This window comes from Panthera leo, chromosome E3, assembly GCF_018350215.1.
Source record: "Panthera leo isolate Ple1 chromosome E3, P.leo_Ple1_pat1.1, whole genome shotgun sequence".
Taxonomy (NCBI): Eukaryota; Metazoa; Chordata; class Mammalia; order Carnivora; family Felidae; genus Panthera; species Panthera leo.
In genome coordinates this window covers 19569939-19585711 of record NC_056694.1, presented here as the reverse complement: position 1 = coordinate 19585711, position 15773 = coordinate 19569939, and the positions used below count along the sequence as shown (strand labels likewise).

Below are 15773 nucleotides of genomic sequence, written 5' to 3'. Positions count from 1 at the left end.
GCTCGGCTCAAATGCCACCCCATTAAAACAGCCTCCACTCACGCCCCCGTATACTTCCTCCGCAGCATCTGTCTCAGCAAGTGACGTGGATCTGTGTGTCTTCTCTGTTGAGAACTAAGACTCAGGAAGGCAGGGGTGTGTGTGTCCTGGTCAGGCCCAGGAATGACAGACACCAGGTGTGCAACAAACACCTACTGAATGCACGAGTGAATGAAGACAAAGCAGAATGGCCTGGGGGCCCCCCTACTAGAAGCGCATCGCCCTCCTTCCTAAGGGAGCCCCAAGGACACTCTAGGTCTCTGGAGAACAGTTTGAAAACCAGCAGCGACTTCTAGTTTCTTCTTGCTCTAAACCCCAGTGATGGCACAGAGAGCGGGGAGAACAGGGAGCCCAGCAACGACAGACTGTACCTAGAGGGGTGTTGAGGCAGACGCACTGCAGGTCAAACCAGTAGTTCTCCACATCCTGCATGGACTTCAGGACGTAAAGACGCCTCTCGAAGGGCCGGCTGCTGCGGGCCAGGTTGTAATGTGGGTCACAGATGGTGGTGTCAACGATGACCGCGTTCTTCTTCAAGAAAATGAACACCTAGGGAGACGCGGACGGGGCGAGGGGGGAAGCTCAGAACCACGGCCGGCCAGCTGTCTGGAAACGGCTTGGACATCAGGACCCCCTTCGTTTGGGCGCAGGACACGTTACCTGATCCTTGTCCTGAAACTTTTCTGTGGGGCCGAACTGCAGCAGCCCCATGTGGCACAGCCTCTGAAGGTTCTCCACCACAGAGAAAATGTAGCGTCTGGAAAACAGAGGGGAGCGGCGGGTTCCGGTGCCAGCACACTCGGCGGTGGCCAGGCGGCCCGCGTCGGGCGAAGGCGTGGGACTCGCTCGTGGCGCCCTCTTCTACCTCATGGGGCCTGACCTGTGCAGAGACCCGGAAGCCCCTTCCCGGCACCCGACCAGGGCAACGGAGCGTGGATCCGACATGGGGTTTTGATTGAGAAAGTAACATTAGCCAAAGGAAAAAAAAAAACGACTCCGAACCTCGCAGTCTTTATCGACAGATTTTACTTGAAAAGAACCTTGAAATTAAGTGACAAAATTCTCCAGCCCCCACTTTGTCTGCCTCTGTGCTTTATCTAGAAGGCTCACAGGGTCAATGAATGAATGAAAACCCCGACTCCTTACAGGCTGGGGGGCAGAACCTTTTTCTGTTCCTGGTGAACAATTATTCAGAACCCTAACTTCAAGGGGCCCATTGGGACTGTCAGCCAGCCTGCATCGTTTTCAGGGACCTTACCTCTTGTACAGAAGCTGCTGTCGGATGGGCCTGGGGAGAAAGCGGATCAGCGTGTGCTTCTTCAGAGGGTCATTCAGAAACTCCTCAAGGTTGTCTACCTAAGAGGTCATTTTCAAGATCAGCTTACCCTCAAGGCCAGGGTCAGTTGCAAGAACCGTGAAAAAAACACACACCACTCCTTTCTGGGCAGCAGTCTCTCTGAACCTATTTTCTCCTTTTTTGGTATTTACCAAGTTTCTAGAAGCATATTGCTACAACATAATTATCTGTCTCTTTCGATATATCTAATTGATCTAACTTTAAGTCTTTCAAGTATTTCCTTTGACACACCAAGCAACCATCCATCTATCCAGCCAATAATTTATCTATGTCTATCCAGCCATCCTGTTTATCCTATCTGTCTATCTACCCACCCACCCATCCATCCATCCAAGCTGTCCATCCATCCAATCATTCTCCATCACCTACCTATCTGTCTGCCTATCTACCCACCCATTCATCTTATCTATCCATCCATCCATCCCATCTCTCCATCCATCCATCTCATCTCCATCTATCCCCCTTCCCTCCACGCCTCCCTCCCTTCCTACCTTCCTTCCACCCAACCATCCACCCATCCAATCCTTCCTTCCTTCCTTCCTTCCTTCCTTCCTTCCTTCCTTCCATCCATCCATCCATCCATCCAGACAACCACAAGTCTGGAAGTACTTTCCCTTGACCAGGTGAGTGTAGGTCCTCTGGTCTAGGCTGAGGGACCAGCCCCCACAATAGCCCTGGGAGTCATCAGTACCTTATAACTGACTTGCACAATCTGAATGAAGATGGAAAGGGGCAGGCAGAGGAGAATGTCACTGACGAGAGCCCAGCCGAAGCCAAAGTCCTTATGGACAGGGATGGGAGGGACATAGCGCATCCATGAGGCTTCATCCACGTACACTAGGAGAGAATCAGAGTCAGTGCTGCAGGCAGGGCGCCAGACATGATGGTGACATCATCCCGGTAGGTCCGGATTCCCTCTCACCACAAACTCGGGCAAAACCCTACTTGTCAGGCAGGGGGCCCACGGGTTCATAAAGTCTAGATTATGACTCTACTTTGATGGGGCGCTGTAGGGATTCAGCCAGTTCAGATGAGAAGGATGAGGAACCATTAGGACTCCCCTCTAGAGGGCAACAGCTCACCTTTCTCCGTGGGGGGCTCCACTTCAGTCTCCAGGAAGGTTCCCCCTAGGCTGTCCTTGGGCAGGGCATCAGAGGAGGTCTCCATGTAATTTCTGGAGAAGGGCCGGACTCCCATCCTGCCTGACTCCTGCTTTCCCATTCTTCTTTCACTGCCAAGGCCCAGCTTTGTCCGCACATGGCTGGCAGGGTGCCCGTAGATTAGGTACCACAGAAACATGTGTACCACCCGCAGGCGAGGCATTTTGGGCAGAAATCCTAGAGAACGGCCAAGTCCTGGAACTGAGGCAAGAGGGGGTGGGGGGAGGGAATGCTTGAAAACTCCCAGATTCACTTCAGTTCAGTCCACTCAAACTCACAGTGAGTGCTGTTCGGACTCTCACAGAACTTACTTTCTAATACTTTTTAGGTATTAACAAGATACCTAAAGTCACACGACAGATGGAAATGGCCGGTGCAGAGAACCAGTGGGGACGTGGGAGGAGGGCTAGAATTCCACCTAGAGGGCAACTAAGGTGGTGGGGTGGTGGGGACACGCAGGGACTTGGGGAGGTGCACCCTGGGACAAATGCAAGGTGCTGGAGGTGAGCGTGTGCCCGGCACGTACCGTGGAGGGCCAGAGGCCAGGGGCAGGGGGTGGGGGGGAGCAAGGAAGGAGGAGAGTGCAGTGAGCAAGCCAGAGTGTGACAGAGGAGGATACCGCCACACAGAGCCTGACAGGCCTCCGCACGGGGACCCGGGCTTGACAGGGCTGTGCAAAACACCCCCACATCGGGGTTCTTTGAAAGCATCCTGTTTCTTTGTTGACACAAATAAAGTACTCCTTGGCTTTTCCCAAGGAGAGAGGACAGGAGAGAAAGTAAGGAGCCACAGGATCAGGGAGCGAGGGCGAGCGGGCAGAGGCCCTCCTCCACCACCGTGCCCACTCGAGCAGCATGCTCAATGCCTTCTGTGTGGCCAGCGCGTGGGCCGATCTGCTGCCCCGGCACTGGCCCCGGCCCTGGGCTCCCACGGACTGCTGTTGCTAACCACGGAACACCCCGGGACCCGCAGAGCAAGGGCAGGCCTCCTGCGGTGATGTGGGGCACCGAGGGAGGTCACACACACACACGCTGTCTTCTGCCCCGGGATCTCAGGTCTGCTGCGCTGCACCCACACCGGGCCACGGCCCGTGCCCCATGAGCCGGGAGAAGAGTGACGCGTACCTGGCCGCCTGCACTGGGCCCGCACACTTTCACACTAGGGCGGCTCGACGGGGGCTGAGGGAGGAGGCAACCCTGTCGGAGAACAGACTCTGGGAAAATGACACGGTGTTCAAACTCATCAATGACTAGATCTACCAGAAGGTTTATGGGGTCGGGAGGGACGGAGGTTTTCTGTGGTTTATGTGGTTCATATTCCAGCCCAAGGATGCGGAGCAGAATGAATCTTTGTGCCTAACTCCTCTCGCTAGGATCTAGCACAGTTTCATCTGAGTCTCATACTCAGATGTGAGGCCCACGGGGCTGAGACCTTGCCCATTTGGCAGATGGGGGTATTGACGGCAGCAGAAGTCACGTGGCCAGCCCCCATGACCCAGCTAGCCACGCAAACCCGATTCCTCGGACTCTAGCCGAGTGCTAGACTGCAGAACACCAAGGGACTCAAACGCCATCATGCAGCCAACCACCAACCACCGACACACCATCAGACGTCGACGAGAAGCTGCTTTTTACCTACAACAGGGTGATAATTTTTCAGCTGGGTGATGCCCATTTTCTCATCTGTTTTTTTCACCCGTCCAGTTTCTGATTTGGAGGAAGTATTCAGCTGAGAGTCTCCTGATCCGCTCGGACCCTCTTTTTCTGGACTTTCTTCTTCAGCTTCTGCTTGAGGCGCTGGAGGCTGGACCACTTTAACCCTGCAGTTCAAATAGAAGATCAACACCCTGCTGCGAGGACCAAGAGCTGGGAGAAAGGACAGGGTCTGTCCTGGCAGATCAGATGAAGCCACTTGGCCCTGGAGTTTCAACCTTGGCTGCCCGCAGGAGCCAAGCAGGTGCTGTGCATGAATAAAATGTGTCAGGTCACGAGATGTTTGGGGACGACAGGGCTGTGGAGACCTGCAGAGTGTGCCCCCACCTCCAGGACAGCCTTCTGAGAAAGGCGGCCCAACGTGCCGGGTCCTCTGACGCTTTCAGAAATGCCAGAGGTAAGGGACGTGATGGGAAATCAATCAGCAGCCGGTTCAAAGTACGTGAGCCAAGGCCCGCAATCCACGCGGAGCCCTTTGCCTGCCCATCGGCCATCTCCAGGTTAAACCCGGCTAAGAATTTTCTCCCGTCCCCGAGTTTTCTCAGTGCACGAGACACTTCACAAGATTAGAGAAGGCCTCAGAAAGGCAACTGGACTCATTTGGAGCCGTTAGGGGACTGAGCGAGCCTCGCACACACAGGGCCTGTGGTTCGGAGTGCTCTGTCGATGCCGCGAGGCAGAGTCGAACGAACGAAATGAGGACTTTGTTTTTTCTGAAAACTCTAGAAATTGCTCCTAAGCCCGTGAGTGTGTTGATCTCACACGGGTGCGAATAAAGGGTGCTCGTGAAAGCTGCTCCAGGAAGGCCACAGAGACCCAGGCGGCTTCCCTGTGAATTCCCGCGGGGCGCTGCGACTTGCCTGTTTGCCATGCTGGAGTTGGAGATCCGGAAGCGCACCTGCTCGATGGCACTCCTCACCAGCGGGTCATTCTGGTCCATGGACGGGTGCACGACCAGGTCCACCTGCAGAGAGGGCGGAGCAGCGTCCCACAGGGCAGGGGGGGAGCCGGGGGACACGGAGCTCTACGGCTCGGTTCCTTTTGCCGAACACTGGCTGTGCCTGCTTTCACTAACACTTCCAAGAGACACGTGTAAGCCCGGAGCAAAAGGTGTTGCTGAACGGTCTGCCATGACAATTTCTGGCATCAAAATCCCTCCTCCGGCGACGGAGCGAGAAAGCTCTGTCATCGGTGACGTGCCGCTCTGCTCAGGTGAGGACTTTCTGGCCTGGAGCCGGAGCGACCCGCCCTGCAGTCCCCTGGCGGGGCTGTCCCGGCCCAGGGGCCTCGCAGCTACCTGGTGGCCGGCTCCTGACGCCCCCCCCTCCAGCTATCTGAGAATTTCCCACAGTTGTTCGTGAATCCTGAGGCCTCCCATCTGGAAAAGGTAAGCAGCTTTCATTAATCTCCCCTCGCCGAGAGTGCCACTGTGGGACTCCTGCCAGGCGCACTTGGAAACCGACTGGCAGAGGGTTTAGAGCTGCTTTTGCTATTTTACCTCTGCCAAGGTACTGGAGCTGAACGGCTAGGGCGGTTACCAGTTCGTGAGTGCTGTCTAGGAGGGCAAATGGGAACGGCCTGGGGGAGCAGAGGGGTGTGAGTGCGTTGGCCGGGCAGGATGGCAGGCCCTGGGGCCAGGGGCCCCGGACAGCCAGGCTTCTCTTCCGTGTCTGACACTGGCAGGAGAGAGCAAGGTAAGGTCTTCTAAATGTGGGACTCTGGCCATCAGGCTTCACGCCGAGAAGGCCAAGAATGCCCCGAGAGAGGCTGATCACAGGGACTGGGCGGCTCGTTTGTGAAATGGGGGCCCCTCCCCCACGCCCTGCCAACTTTTCTGGGATTTTGTGGGGCGCAAAAGAGGCGGTTAGGTAACACCTCGGTGTACTTAAAAGCCTGGTGCAAATACAAAGCATTCCTATTTCCCCACTGTCCACAGCCGGATGGCCCAGCCACTCCCCGAAGGCCCAGCGGGCAGCACAGGACGCAGGAGCAAAGGCCGAAGCGGACGCTGCCACACGGGGCAGAGGGGTGTGAGTGCGCGGGGGGATCAACGTGCCTTCGGGGGATCGGAGGGCAGCCTGCCGCTGGCGTGCGCTCGGTGAACCAGAGAAGGAGCTGCTGAGCTACTTAAGCTTATTCTGGAGGCAGCTCGTCCCAGCGGGAAACGGCCGCCAGCACGATAGCACCGGCAGTGCCCCGCGGCAGAGGCCCCCGTGCCGGCGCCTTCGCTTTCCAGGTGGTGCTTCCCCGCCCTCACCCCTCACCCCTGCCTCCACACTGCCTGGTGGATGCCACACTAGGCCGAACGGGAGCCGGAGACACAGTGGGCACCTGTGGGAGCCGCCCCTCTCCACTCTCAGACTGGGGGTGGGGGTGGGTGGGGGGTGTTCTTGTCCTCGATCACTGTCCCAAGCAGGATGCCCGCATCTGAGGCAACTGCTCTGTGACGACGCACAGAAATCGCAGGTGCTGCTGCTGAGGGGTGGGGGCTTTTGTGCTCCGATGGCAGAGATCAGCACACGGACCTCCTGCCCGCTCCAGGAAAGGAGTGGCAGGCCGGCGGGGGGCAGGAGGAGGCAAGGCCAAGGGGCCCCGATGGCAGGTATAAAAACTGATGAAAGCTGCCACCCTGGAATGGCAGAAACGCTTTAAGTCACTTTGTATATCGCTCTGTGTTTTTCAAACCTCGAACGTCTCAAAAAGATAAGGTAAAGTAAAAAAAGCCAGAAATGACCTTGCCAGCTTATTAAGGAAACAAAACATTAAGGCACAGCTTTCTTAAGGCAGAGGTTTAAAACGTAGCCAGAACACAAGGTTAGGCAAGTGCAAGTGACTGTCCCCGCAGCAGCTTCTCTATGGTCCCGTGCCCAGCAGGGCGATCTCAAATTACTCTGCCCCTGAAAAACGGAGGCCTTGGAGTATGAGCAGGGCTGCTGAGCTACGGTTGCTATGGGAATGGCCCCAAACTTTAAATCTTACAGAAACAGATAAACTGAGACAGAAGATCTATGGCTCCCCTGCCAAACCGCCCCGGCACTCGCTTCCTCGGGGACGTCTCCTCTGATCTCGGTGGAAACTGTTCTTGCTGCCTTGTCTAAACCTTCCACCTGCTAAATGTGGCTTGATGTCGGCCAGCACTGCCCTGCCAAGCTCCAGGGAGTCCTACTTGCCTTCCTGTCGTTCAAGGCTGGGCTGCGGGCCGGACACCTGCTCTAAGGCCTGAGTGTGCTGCTCTGAGATCCAAGCAAGTTATTCCCCTTTTCAGTAGCCAACCTCCACAGAAAATTGGCACGGCCCCTGTGACCCAGATGGGGAGGCACAGGGGGAAATTCTGAGTTACTGGCAGCAAAGGAACAAGTGAAATCTGACGGGCACAAGAGAAGCCGGTCAAGGAAACTTCCAACGGCACGGGGCTGGCGCGGTGGGCGTCAGGAGAGCCACGCGTACCTTCTTCTTGATTCCATCCTGAATAACCGTAGTCCGGTACAGTCTCAAGAGACCTTCCTCGGACAGGTTCCGCACCAAGCGGACGATGGACTTCTTACAGCACTTGGTAGACACGCCTTCTTGCTTCTCCTGATCCATGATCATTTTCTGAATCCTGGGGTGTCACAAAATAAGAAGTTAATATTCCCAATCTCAGCAAGGAAGATCTGTTTCAACCCCCTTTCAACCCAGGCAGCTGAGAGCCTGCCTAGTGGTAACCAGCAGAAACTGGGGGAGAATCAGAGGGGGGTTTCGCCATTGAAGGGCTGACTTCTGGACACGTTACAGTCAACTCTTTTAGCGATGAAGGAGTTAGCTAAAGACGAGCCGCCAAGCACAGCAGCGTCACATTCTGAGCCTTTCACCAGAACCTGACGATGACGGCAGGGACACTAAGCACCACGACGGAGATGTCTTCATCCGTCTTTGGGTTAATTTAAGGCCCGAAGGATTGTCTAATGTACTGTCGCCGACGCTCTCAGGTCCGCAGCTCTTTCTGATTCCTCTCCTCAGACATCTTACTGAGTCACTACAGGGATGTTTCTAGCTCACCCACCGGTCATCGAATGGCAGGGCCGGAAGGACATTCGGACGCCCAGCCAAACCCCTCACTGCACAGACGAGGCCACAGTGTCTGCACACGGTCTCCCCATTCCCTAGAGAACGAGTGGCTTTGACGCCGGGTGCCTCAGAAGCCCGAAGATGCCGCCCAGGAGGCAGCGGTGATGGTGGGTTAAAGGACCCCACCAGAGTGCAGAGCCTTTCCGTGAACAGAGCCACCGCAAACACACAGGTTCCACCCGCGTCTCTTTGTTTTTGTTTCCATGTAAGATTGCATTTGAACAAAAGGCCCCATGCTGACCTAAGAAAAGTTCGTAAGCTGATGCTGTTATCTCAGTCCCTCCTCCAAGGAAAGAGAGGAACTCTCCCCAACTTCCACTTATAACTCAGTCACTCTCTCCCCATCTAGCGTCTCAATGTTCTGCAATGCCTACACTTTCTTAACCACTAGAACAAATGCTGAATCCTTTCTACCAGACAGGGATGCCACGAGAGTCTATAGAGCAGAAGACGCCAATGCCTCTCGGTCATTTCTGTGGCTTGTGACAACGAGCTGGCCTGAGATTTACTGTCAGTGCAAGACAGACAGACAGACAGAAAGATAGCTCCTTACGTGAACAAGCTCTCGATTAAGCGTAGGTTGGTGACGGCTTCTATGATCAGGTTCCTGCGTTTGAGCAGCCGGTAGGTTTCGTGCGGTTTGTCTTGGCCTGGGCCGTGCTTCCCCGTCTTTTGGGAACTGCCACTCTCCTAGAGCGAGGACCGAGAGGACAAGCATACAACAAGTTTGGCAAGGTTAGGGGGCCAGACGCCATTCCTGTGGGTGCGCTTTGCCTCACGAGGGAATTTCTATGCCCACGTTTCAAGAAGGAAAGTCAAGAGGGCTTGTTTCTCTGGGAATATGGGACGGAAGCAGAGGCAGGCTTCCGGACTCAGGCTGTCCCTAGGTAAGTCAGGATGTGTGCCCAACGACAGACGAAGGGAGAAGACAGATCCGTGTTCTGTCTCCCATTCCTGCCAAAATGCCCACAGCTCTCTTCATGGCTACTGTCTTCCAGGAGCTTCCATGAACTTGTGCCATCTGCCCTAGGATCAAATCTGTGAAGCCCCAGTGCCCCTGAAGGGAAAGGAAATCCTGACTCTAACATACTCCTTGCGGATCACTCAGCGCAAACGAACCCCCGTGGCGGCCCGGGGCCTGTTTTGCCGGATGTGCTCCTCACTTGCAGGGACGCTTCAGGAGAACGAGAATGTCCCGCTGTCAGGTCCAGATCACTTCCCGGCTGAGTGCCGGGGCTTCGGGAGAGGAACGGTTCTTTCCTGAAGGGGGACTGGCTCAAAAGGGCTCAAGATTCAAGAAGGGGCCCGTGAGAAAGACCTTTGTGCTCCCCTGCACTGCACTGCAGAGCAAACATTTTGGGGGTGGGGGGAGGGGACCCATGAGTAAACTGGCCACGTGCTGTGGGGCTGCTGGAGAGCATGGTGAAGAACATGCTTTGCCAACGGCCCTCCAGATACGTTGCTCGCGCCCTCTTCTCAGCACGGATGTAGAATGGACAGCATTCTGCCGTTACTCTGGGAACAGATTTCTGGGAGGAAGAGAAAGAGCTGAGCTGGGCAGCAAGCGAAGCAATTCTGGGACCCGGCAGGAGCACGCTACCGGAGACGTGAGCCGGATCAGAAGGCGCAGCAGGGGCGAGGGTGTGAGCAACGCAGACAGACCCTCCAGAACCTTCTGGGATCCACCTGCTGGCAGGCCCAGCTTCTTCAGTTCGACACAGACCCAACCAGGACTTGAGAAGTTATGGCGCCCAAAGCCTCGGAAAGGCTGAAAGGTTCTAGAACAACCCACGGAAAACGTTCACACCCTGTGCCCCATCGCTTCTGCCGCGGGGGTGGTACTAAAGCACAGGTGTCCACACCAGGAAGGGAGCAGCACGGGGGGAGCCCCGCACACATGGTTTCCAGTCCTCACTGTGTCATTCGCTGAGCAGGTGCAAGTCACTTGATCCCGGGGGGCCTGCACTGTCTCGTCCCAGCCCAGAGACAACGCTTCTCTCTCAGGGGTGTCCGGAGGCCTCAGAGAGCAGCAACAGCCCCTACGGCTGCCTGGTCACAGCTGTGCGCCGCGCTGGGGGCCCTGTCCTCTGCCGGGGTGCTTCTGAAGCCCAGAGCCCAGGCGGTGCCACTGGCAGCATGAGGCACGTTCGAGTGACAAAGGACGGCACAAGATGCCCCGAATCGCATCATGAGAACGGCGGGCCCGTGTCAGCTGCCTTTCTAAACCCTCTAATTACGTGAATGAAAAGCAATGGATTCTATCGCATCTCCGACGCTGGCACACAACAGTGTTTGACCAGCACGCGCTAAGCAGTTTTGGCTTTCTCTTTATCTATTTTAGAATTAGCTTCCTTTTATGGCAAAGGACGTTGGCCTTTCACGGAAGGCAGGGCTTCTCAACACTGGCACTGCTGACATTTGGGGCTGGACAATTCTCTCTCGTGGGCTCTCCTGCAGGTTCTAGGATACGTCTCCGCCAGCCACGGCCAGACGTCCCCGGGGGCCCAAATCACTGAGAGTGGGAACCACTAATCTAAACGAACGTTCCCTCCAAAATAAGTTTTATGTGAAGAAAGCAAGTCGTTGGAGATTAAAACACCGTGTCAACAGCGGTGCGGGTGCTTTCTGGTTGGGTAAAAAGGCGGTGTATAAACGAGCACCGTGTTACTTCCTGGGCAGGACTAGCCCACCGCCTGGCACAAAGCGAGCACTCAGCGCACAGCGCTTTTCCTGTTACTGATTTTGTTGTTGCTGTGGCTCTTTGTTTTCATGTCTATTTATTTGTTTTTGAGAGAGAGAGAGAGAGAGAGAGCGAGAGAGAGAGCGTGAGGAAGGGGAAGAGAGAGACAGAGACAGAGACAGAGACAGAGAGATAGAGCGAGAGAGAGAGCGTGAAGAAGGGGCAGAGAGAGACGGAGAGAGATGGAGAATCCCAAGCAGGCTCTGTACTGCCGGCACAGAGGCTGATGTGGGGCTCGATCCCATGAACCATGACATCATGACCTGAGTCACGCAGGTGTCCCTGCTGTGATTCTCAAACATGGGACCGAGAAGGCCAAGGTCCACCCGCCACGGGCCCCTGCTGGACAAAAGGCGTCCCCACCGTGAGCCCTCACCTTCGGGTTTTCAAGCCTGACCTCTTCGATCACGGTCATGTCGCCACTGCTACTCTCCATGCAGTGGGAGCCAAAGGGCGCGCCGGGGTACGCGGAGGCGCTGGTGTCCAGGAGGCTGTCCCCGCCCGCAGAGCTCTGGCAGGCCTTCTCCTCGGCCACCGCTAGGGAGGAGGGCAGCTGCTTCTTCAGTGGGTGGAGGTTTACTTTCCAGCCACCTGCAGTGGAGGGGGCGGGAGAGGCATGAATGAACGGTGGCCATACGGAGGGACGGAGAAAGGGGCACTTACGCTCGCCCAGACAAGGCCCACGCAGGCCAACGATTCCTTCTGGTTGGTTTGAGGATGGGGGGAGGACCCAGCGAGCAGCGGCGACGCCCCTCCCCACCCCCTGCCACCACCCCGTGCTTAGCTGAATACCAGACTCGAAAGCCTGTCTTTGTCTCTACCCTCCGCATGTTTAAAAAAGTCTGTAACTAAACTAAAAACTTGAGGGCCCTCAGATTGCTGGAGAGAAGGGGAGAGAGGAAGTTTACTGGATTCCATCCCTTGAATGGTAAAGACACCGCAAGACAAACCGACTATCTGCCAAGGGGAACGGCCTTGCCAGCAGCCAGGGGACAGACCACGTGACCATCTCCTCTAGACACAGGGTCATGTGACTGTGTCCCCAGTCAGGGCACCACCAACGGCGCCCTCAGGTGCTAAGTGAACGGGCTGTTCTCTGAAGACCCCTGGAGCAAGGGAGGATTGCAGCAGCTCAGACCGAGGCCCCTCCCCGCGGCCCGAGAGCACCCCGTACCCTTCGCTGGGGTGGAGTGATGAGGCTGGGTCCCGAGACCGGCACCGAAGCAGGCTCTCCCGTCGCCCTGGGACACTCTGCCTTTCCTCTTGCTGCTGCTGCCACGCTCCTCTTCGCTGTCTGAGTCGGAGAGGAAGCTGTCCTCCACCTCGGGCAGGAGGGACTCCTCCTGCACCGAGGCCAAGCTCACTGTGGTCAGCAGCTTGCTCCGGGCCTTCTCTCTCTTGTACTGCCGGCTGAGATCGCTCTCTTCTGCAAATACGCACGAGATGTACTTGGTGGTCCGCTGCCGGCCCTCGTCCTCCATGAAACCCTGGTGGGGAGGAGACGGGTTGAATCGCATCTGGGGGGCGCTGCCATACTCGGGCACACGGGAGAGCAGGGGGCTGCGATATCTATCTCCTGATCCTTCCCGCACCTCCCCTGTCACCACCCAGGCCCCACGTCCGCCCAGCTGACGCTCCGTCGCCGTCCGCCTGTCTGGCCGTCCCTCAGGTGGGTTTTCAAACCGCAGCCCTGAATGTGTGTCTGCTCTACGGGACCGTGAACTCCTTGAGGGCGGGGCCCTACCTTGGCCCTCCCCATCTCCCCGGTGCCTGGCACCAGACCAGGCCCACAGGAAATGGTTAGCGAGCGGTGAGTGTTGGCTACGCAGAATTTGAGGGCTCAGAACCGCTGTTACAGACTGGAGGTCGCCAGCCCCATGCAGTCCCTGCCTCTGGGACGGAGGATGAGGTCATCACCAACCCACACTCACCCGTATCTTCAGGACGGGGGAAAGGGGCTCTCCTGGGCCCTTAACGGCCGGAAAAGCAACACCTTCTACATGCCAACCAAATGCCAAGGGCCATACTAAATGCTCTGCGATCATGAGCTCGATTGCCTTCCAACAAAATGGTCACATTGTTGGCAAGAAGAGAGTGAAGGATAAGGCCTGGAGGGCAGGTGTGAATTCCAAAAGGGGACCAGCAGACACGTATGTCCCCAGGAGCCAGGAGAGTGACAAGAGAGAGGGAGGCCTGAGTGGGGGCTGGGGTCCCTGGACAGCACCCGCCCTGTCTGAAAGGGCAGTGGGGGGCTAGCCGGCTTCCTGAGAGTCCCTGCGCGGCTGTGCTCCCCCCGCGGTCACATCATCTACTGACTTATCAGTGCTGAAGGTTCACCCGGTTTTTAACAAGTGAAAGCCAACAGAAACCAAGTCAGGGGGTTGGGAGACACGCCACGCCCCCGGGGCGGCCCCTGGTGGCAGAGACGCAGGCGACGCATCCTCGGCCCGGCTGAGTCGGCCCCTCACTGTCACACCGTGCGCACGCCCGAAGACAATGAAGTGTGCGGAGGGCTCACGATGTTACCTTGACAACCTTAAATCTCTGAAGAAGACGACACAGCATTCTCGCCTCCAGCTTTCCCACGTTCATAGCCGCTCGGATTTCAGCTTGGGAAATTCCTTTCGTGCCTCTGCGCTCAACTGCAGGGAAGGACAGGACGTGTGAAGCGCAGCCTCGCGCCCGAGGCCAGTCCGCTCCCACCGCCCCAGTTCAGCACAGAGCGGTCGGCGCGGCAGAGCCCACGGGCAGAATAGACCCCGGGTCTCCTCTCGACCTCGCCTCCCCGGCACCTCTGAGCGCCAGCCACTTCCGGCAGCTAACTTTTCAGCGCCACCGGGCTCCCCCGCGTTAGGACAGCACGTGGCCAGTGGCCCGCCGCGGACGTCCTCAGCCCCGGCAGTTCCCGCTTGTGCCCGGCAGCGGGGAGCTTCTCCAGACAAATGAAAAAGATCCTTTTTCAAAAAATGGTTTTTAATTAAGAACTTGTTTCATCTCCCTGGCTTTCTCGGCAGACGCAGACTGCGACTCAGAGGCACGAGGAATACCGATCACTGTGCCGTCCGTGACAGCCGCCCGCCAGCAGGCCAGGGAGGGGGTGACGCTGTTGGGCCCTGCAGCACGCGACAGCAGACAACCGGGCTGCACTCTCTGCCCCCTCTAGTTGGCCAGCTCCTGCCCTGCTACATGCTGTCACCGCTCGGTGCTGTGACCGTCGCTGCCTCTAAGAAGCCCTTTTAAGTGTACTCAATGGGGGCGCCTGTGTGGCTCAGGCGGTTGAGAGTCTCACTCTTGCTTTTGGCTCTGGTCGTGGGATTGAGCCCTGCATCGGGCTCTGGGCTGAGTCTGGAGCCTGCTTGGGTCCCTCTCTCTCTTTCTCTCTCTCTCTCCCCTCCCTCTGCCCCTCTCCCTTGCTCATGCTCTCATACATACATACATACATACATACATAGGAAATACAAAAATAAAAAATAAATCTACCCAACGGCTCTGGACTGGAAATCCCAGGATGGAGCCTGGGAGGCGGGGGGGGTGGGGGGGGGTGGGGGTGGCGGCAGGGAACCCCCCTCCCCCAGCGAAGTGCACAAACCACAGGGCAGGCTTTGTGGGAAAACTCTGTTCAGAAACAGCGCCCCTCTATTTCCTGCTGCATCGCATAGCTCACGCTGCCAGGTACAAGCCATCTGGATAACGGTGCTCTTGCTGTGTTGTGTGTGCATGAAAATAAACATCAGGAAAGAGGGGGCTAAGATGCGTTCCCATGTTGAGCTACTAACATGCTCAAAGAAGCCACAGAAGGGTTAAGGGCAGCTTTTCCCAAACCGTGTTCAGAGGAACCCATTCAGAGTGATATTAAGAGTTGATAAAAACGACCAAAAGGCCCCTCGAAAAGGCCGTGCCGATTCGCCAACATGGCTTCGTATGAGCTGCTGGTCCCGTGGCCACCGCACCTTCTCCTCTGTCCTCCCCACGGGACGTGCGGCCACACCGTCTACGGCTCTGGGTGACCACTGTCTTCCGTGGATTCTAGGGGGTCCAGGGAAAGGGTGAGGAGTGGGGGGGAGGTGCCACCAGGCTGCAGCAACTCAGACCAATTTGAGAACATGGCAGGTAGCCCTCAAATCTTTGCTCATTTCCTGAGCGCTTCCCACATAGCAGGCCCGACGCCGGCGTTCTAATTCTGCTCCTCATTCACGTGCTACGGTGACCGCCATCCCCATTTTACAGATGTGGGAACTGAGGCTCAGAGACCTTGCCGATGCTCTACACAGCAACGATTCACGCTCCAATCGGACCCAAAGCCTAACCCTTCACGGGAGCCCCAGGACTCCCTGCCGCTTCACACGCTCCACAGCACAGCCCTCTCTCAACACGTGGGCAACACACCCCTCGACTCCCGGGGTTCGAGCCGCACGCAAGCAGGCATGGGAACGGGACTTACTGAGCTCGTAGGTCTGCGTGAGCATGTCCCGCTCGTACACGATGTCCACCGGGGGTACTCCCTTGGAGATGACCTCCTCGTCCTCATCGTCGTCCTGGTCGTGGTCGTCCTCGACCTTCCGTTTAAATTCCTTGAGCAGCCTGAGGCAGCGCACCATGACGTCCGTCCCTAGGAACACAACGTGGCATGTTTTCCAGCAGTGAGCACAACACTGCTG

The 15773-nt window shown here is 56.9% G+C and overlaps 1 protein-coding gene across 3 annotated transcripts in view; it reads right to left on the bottom strand.

Moving 5' to 3' along the window:
- The window catches only part of GTF3C1 (general transcription factor IIIC subunit 1), a 74679-nt gene that overhangs the window by 26993 nt on the left and 31913 nt on the right, over positions 1–15773 (bottom strand). For all 3 annotated transcript variants that reach the window (XM_042921055.1, XM_042921054.1, XM_042921056.1), the window contains 13 exons: positions 15557–15724; positions 13642–13757; positions 12290–12602; positions 11492–11706; positions 8929–9065; positions 7716–7869; positions 5129–5232; positions 4191–4375; positions 2479–2757; positions 2088–2233; positions 1298–1395; positions 700–796; positions 411–588 (listed from right to left, as the gene is read on the bottom strand). In XM_042921055.1, the coding sequence (XP_042776989.1) occupies positions 411–588; positions 700–796; positions 1298–1395; positions 2088–2233; positions 2479–2757; positions 4191–4375; positions 5129–5232; positions 7716–7869; positions 8929–9065; positions 11492–11706; positions 12290–12602; positions 13642–13757; positions 15557–15724 (2190 nt within the window). The remainder of the gene's footprint in view (positions 1–410; positions 589–699; positions 797–1297; positions 1396–2087; positions 2234–2478; positions 2758–4190; positions 4376–5128; positions 5233–7715; positions 7870–8928; positions 9066–11491; positions 11707–12289; positions 12603–13641; positions 13758–15556; positions 15725–15773) is intronic.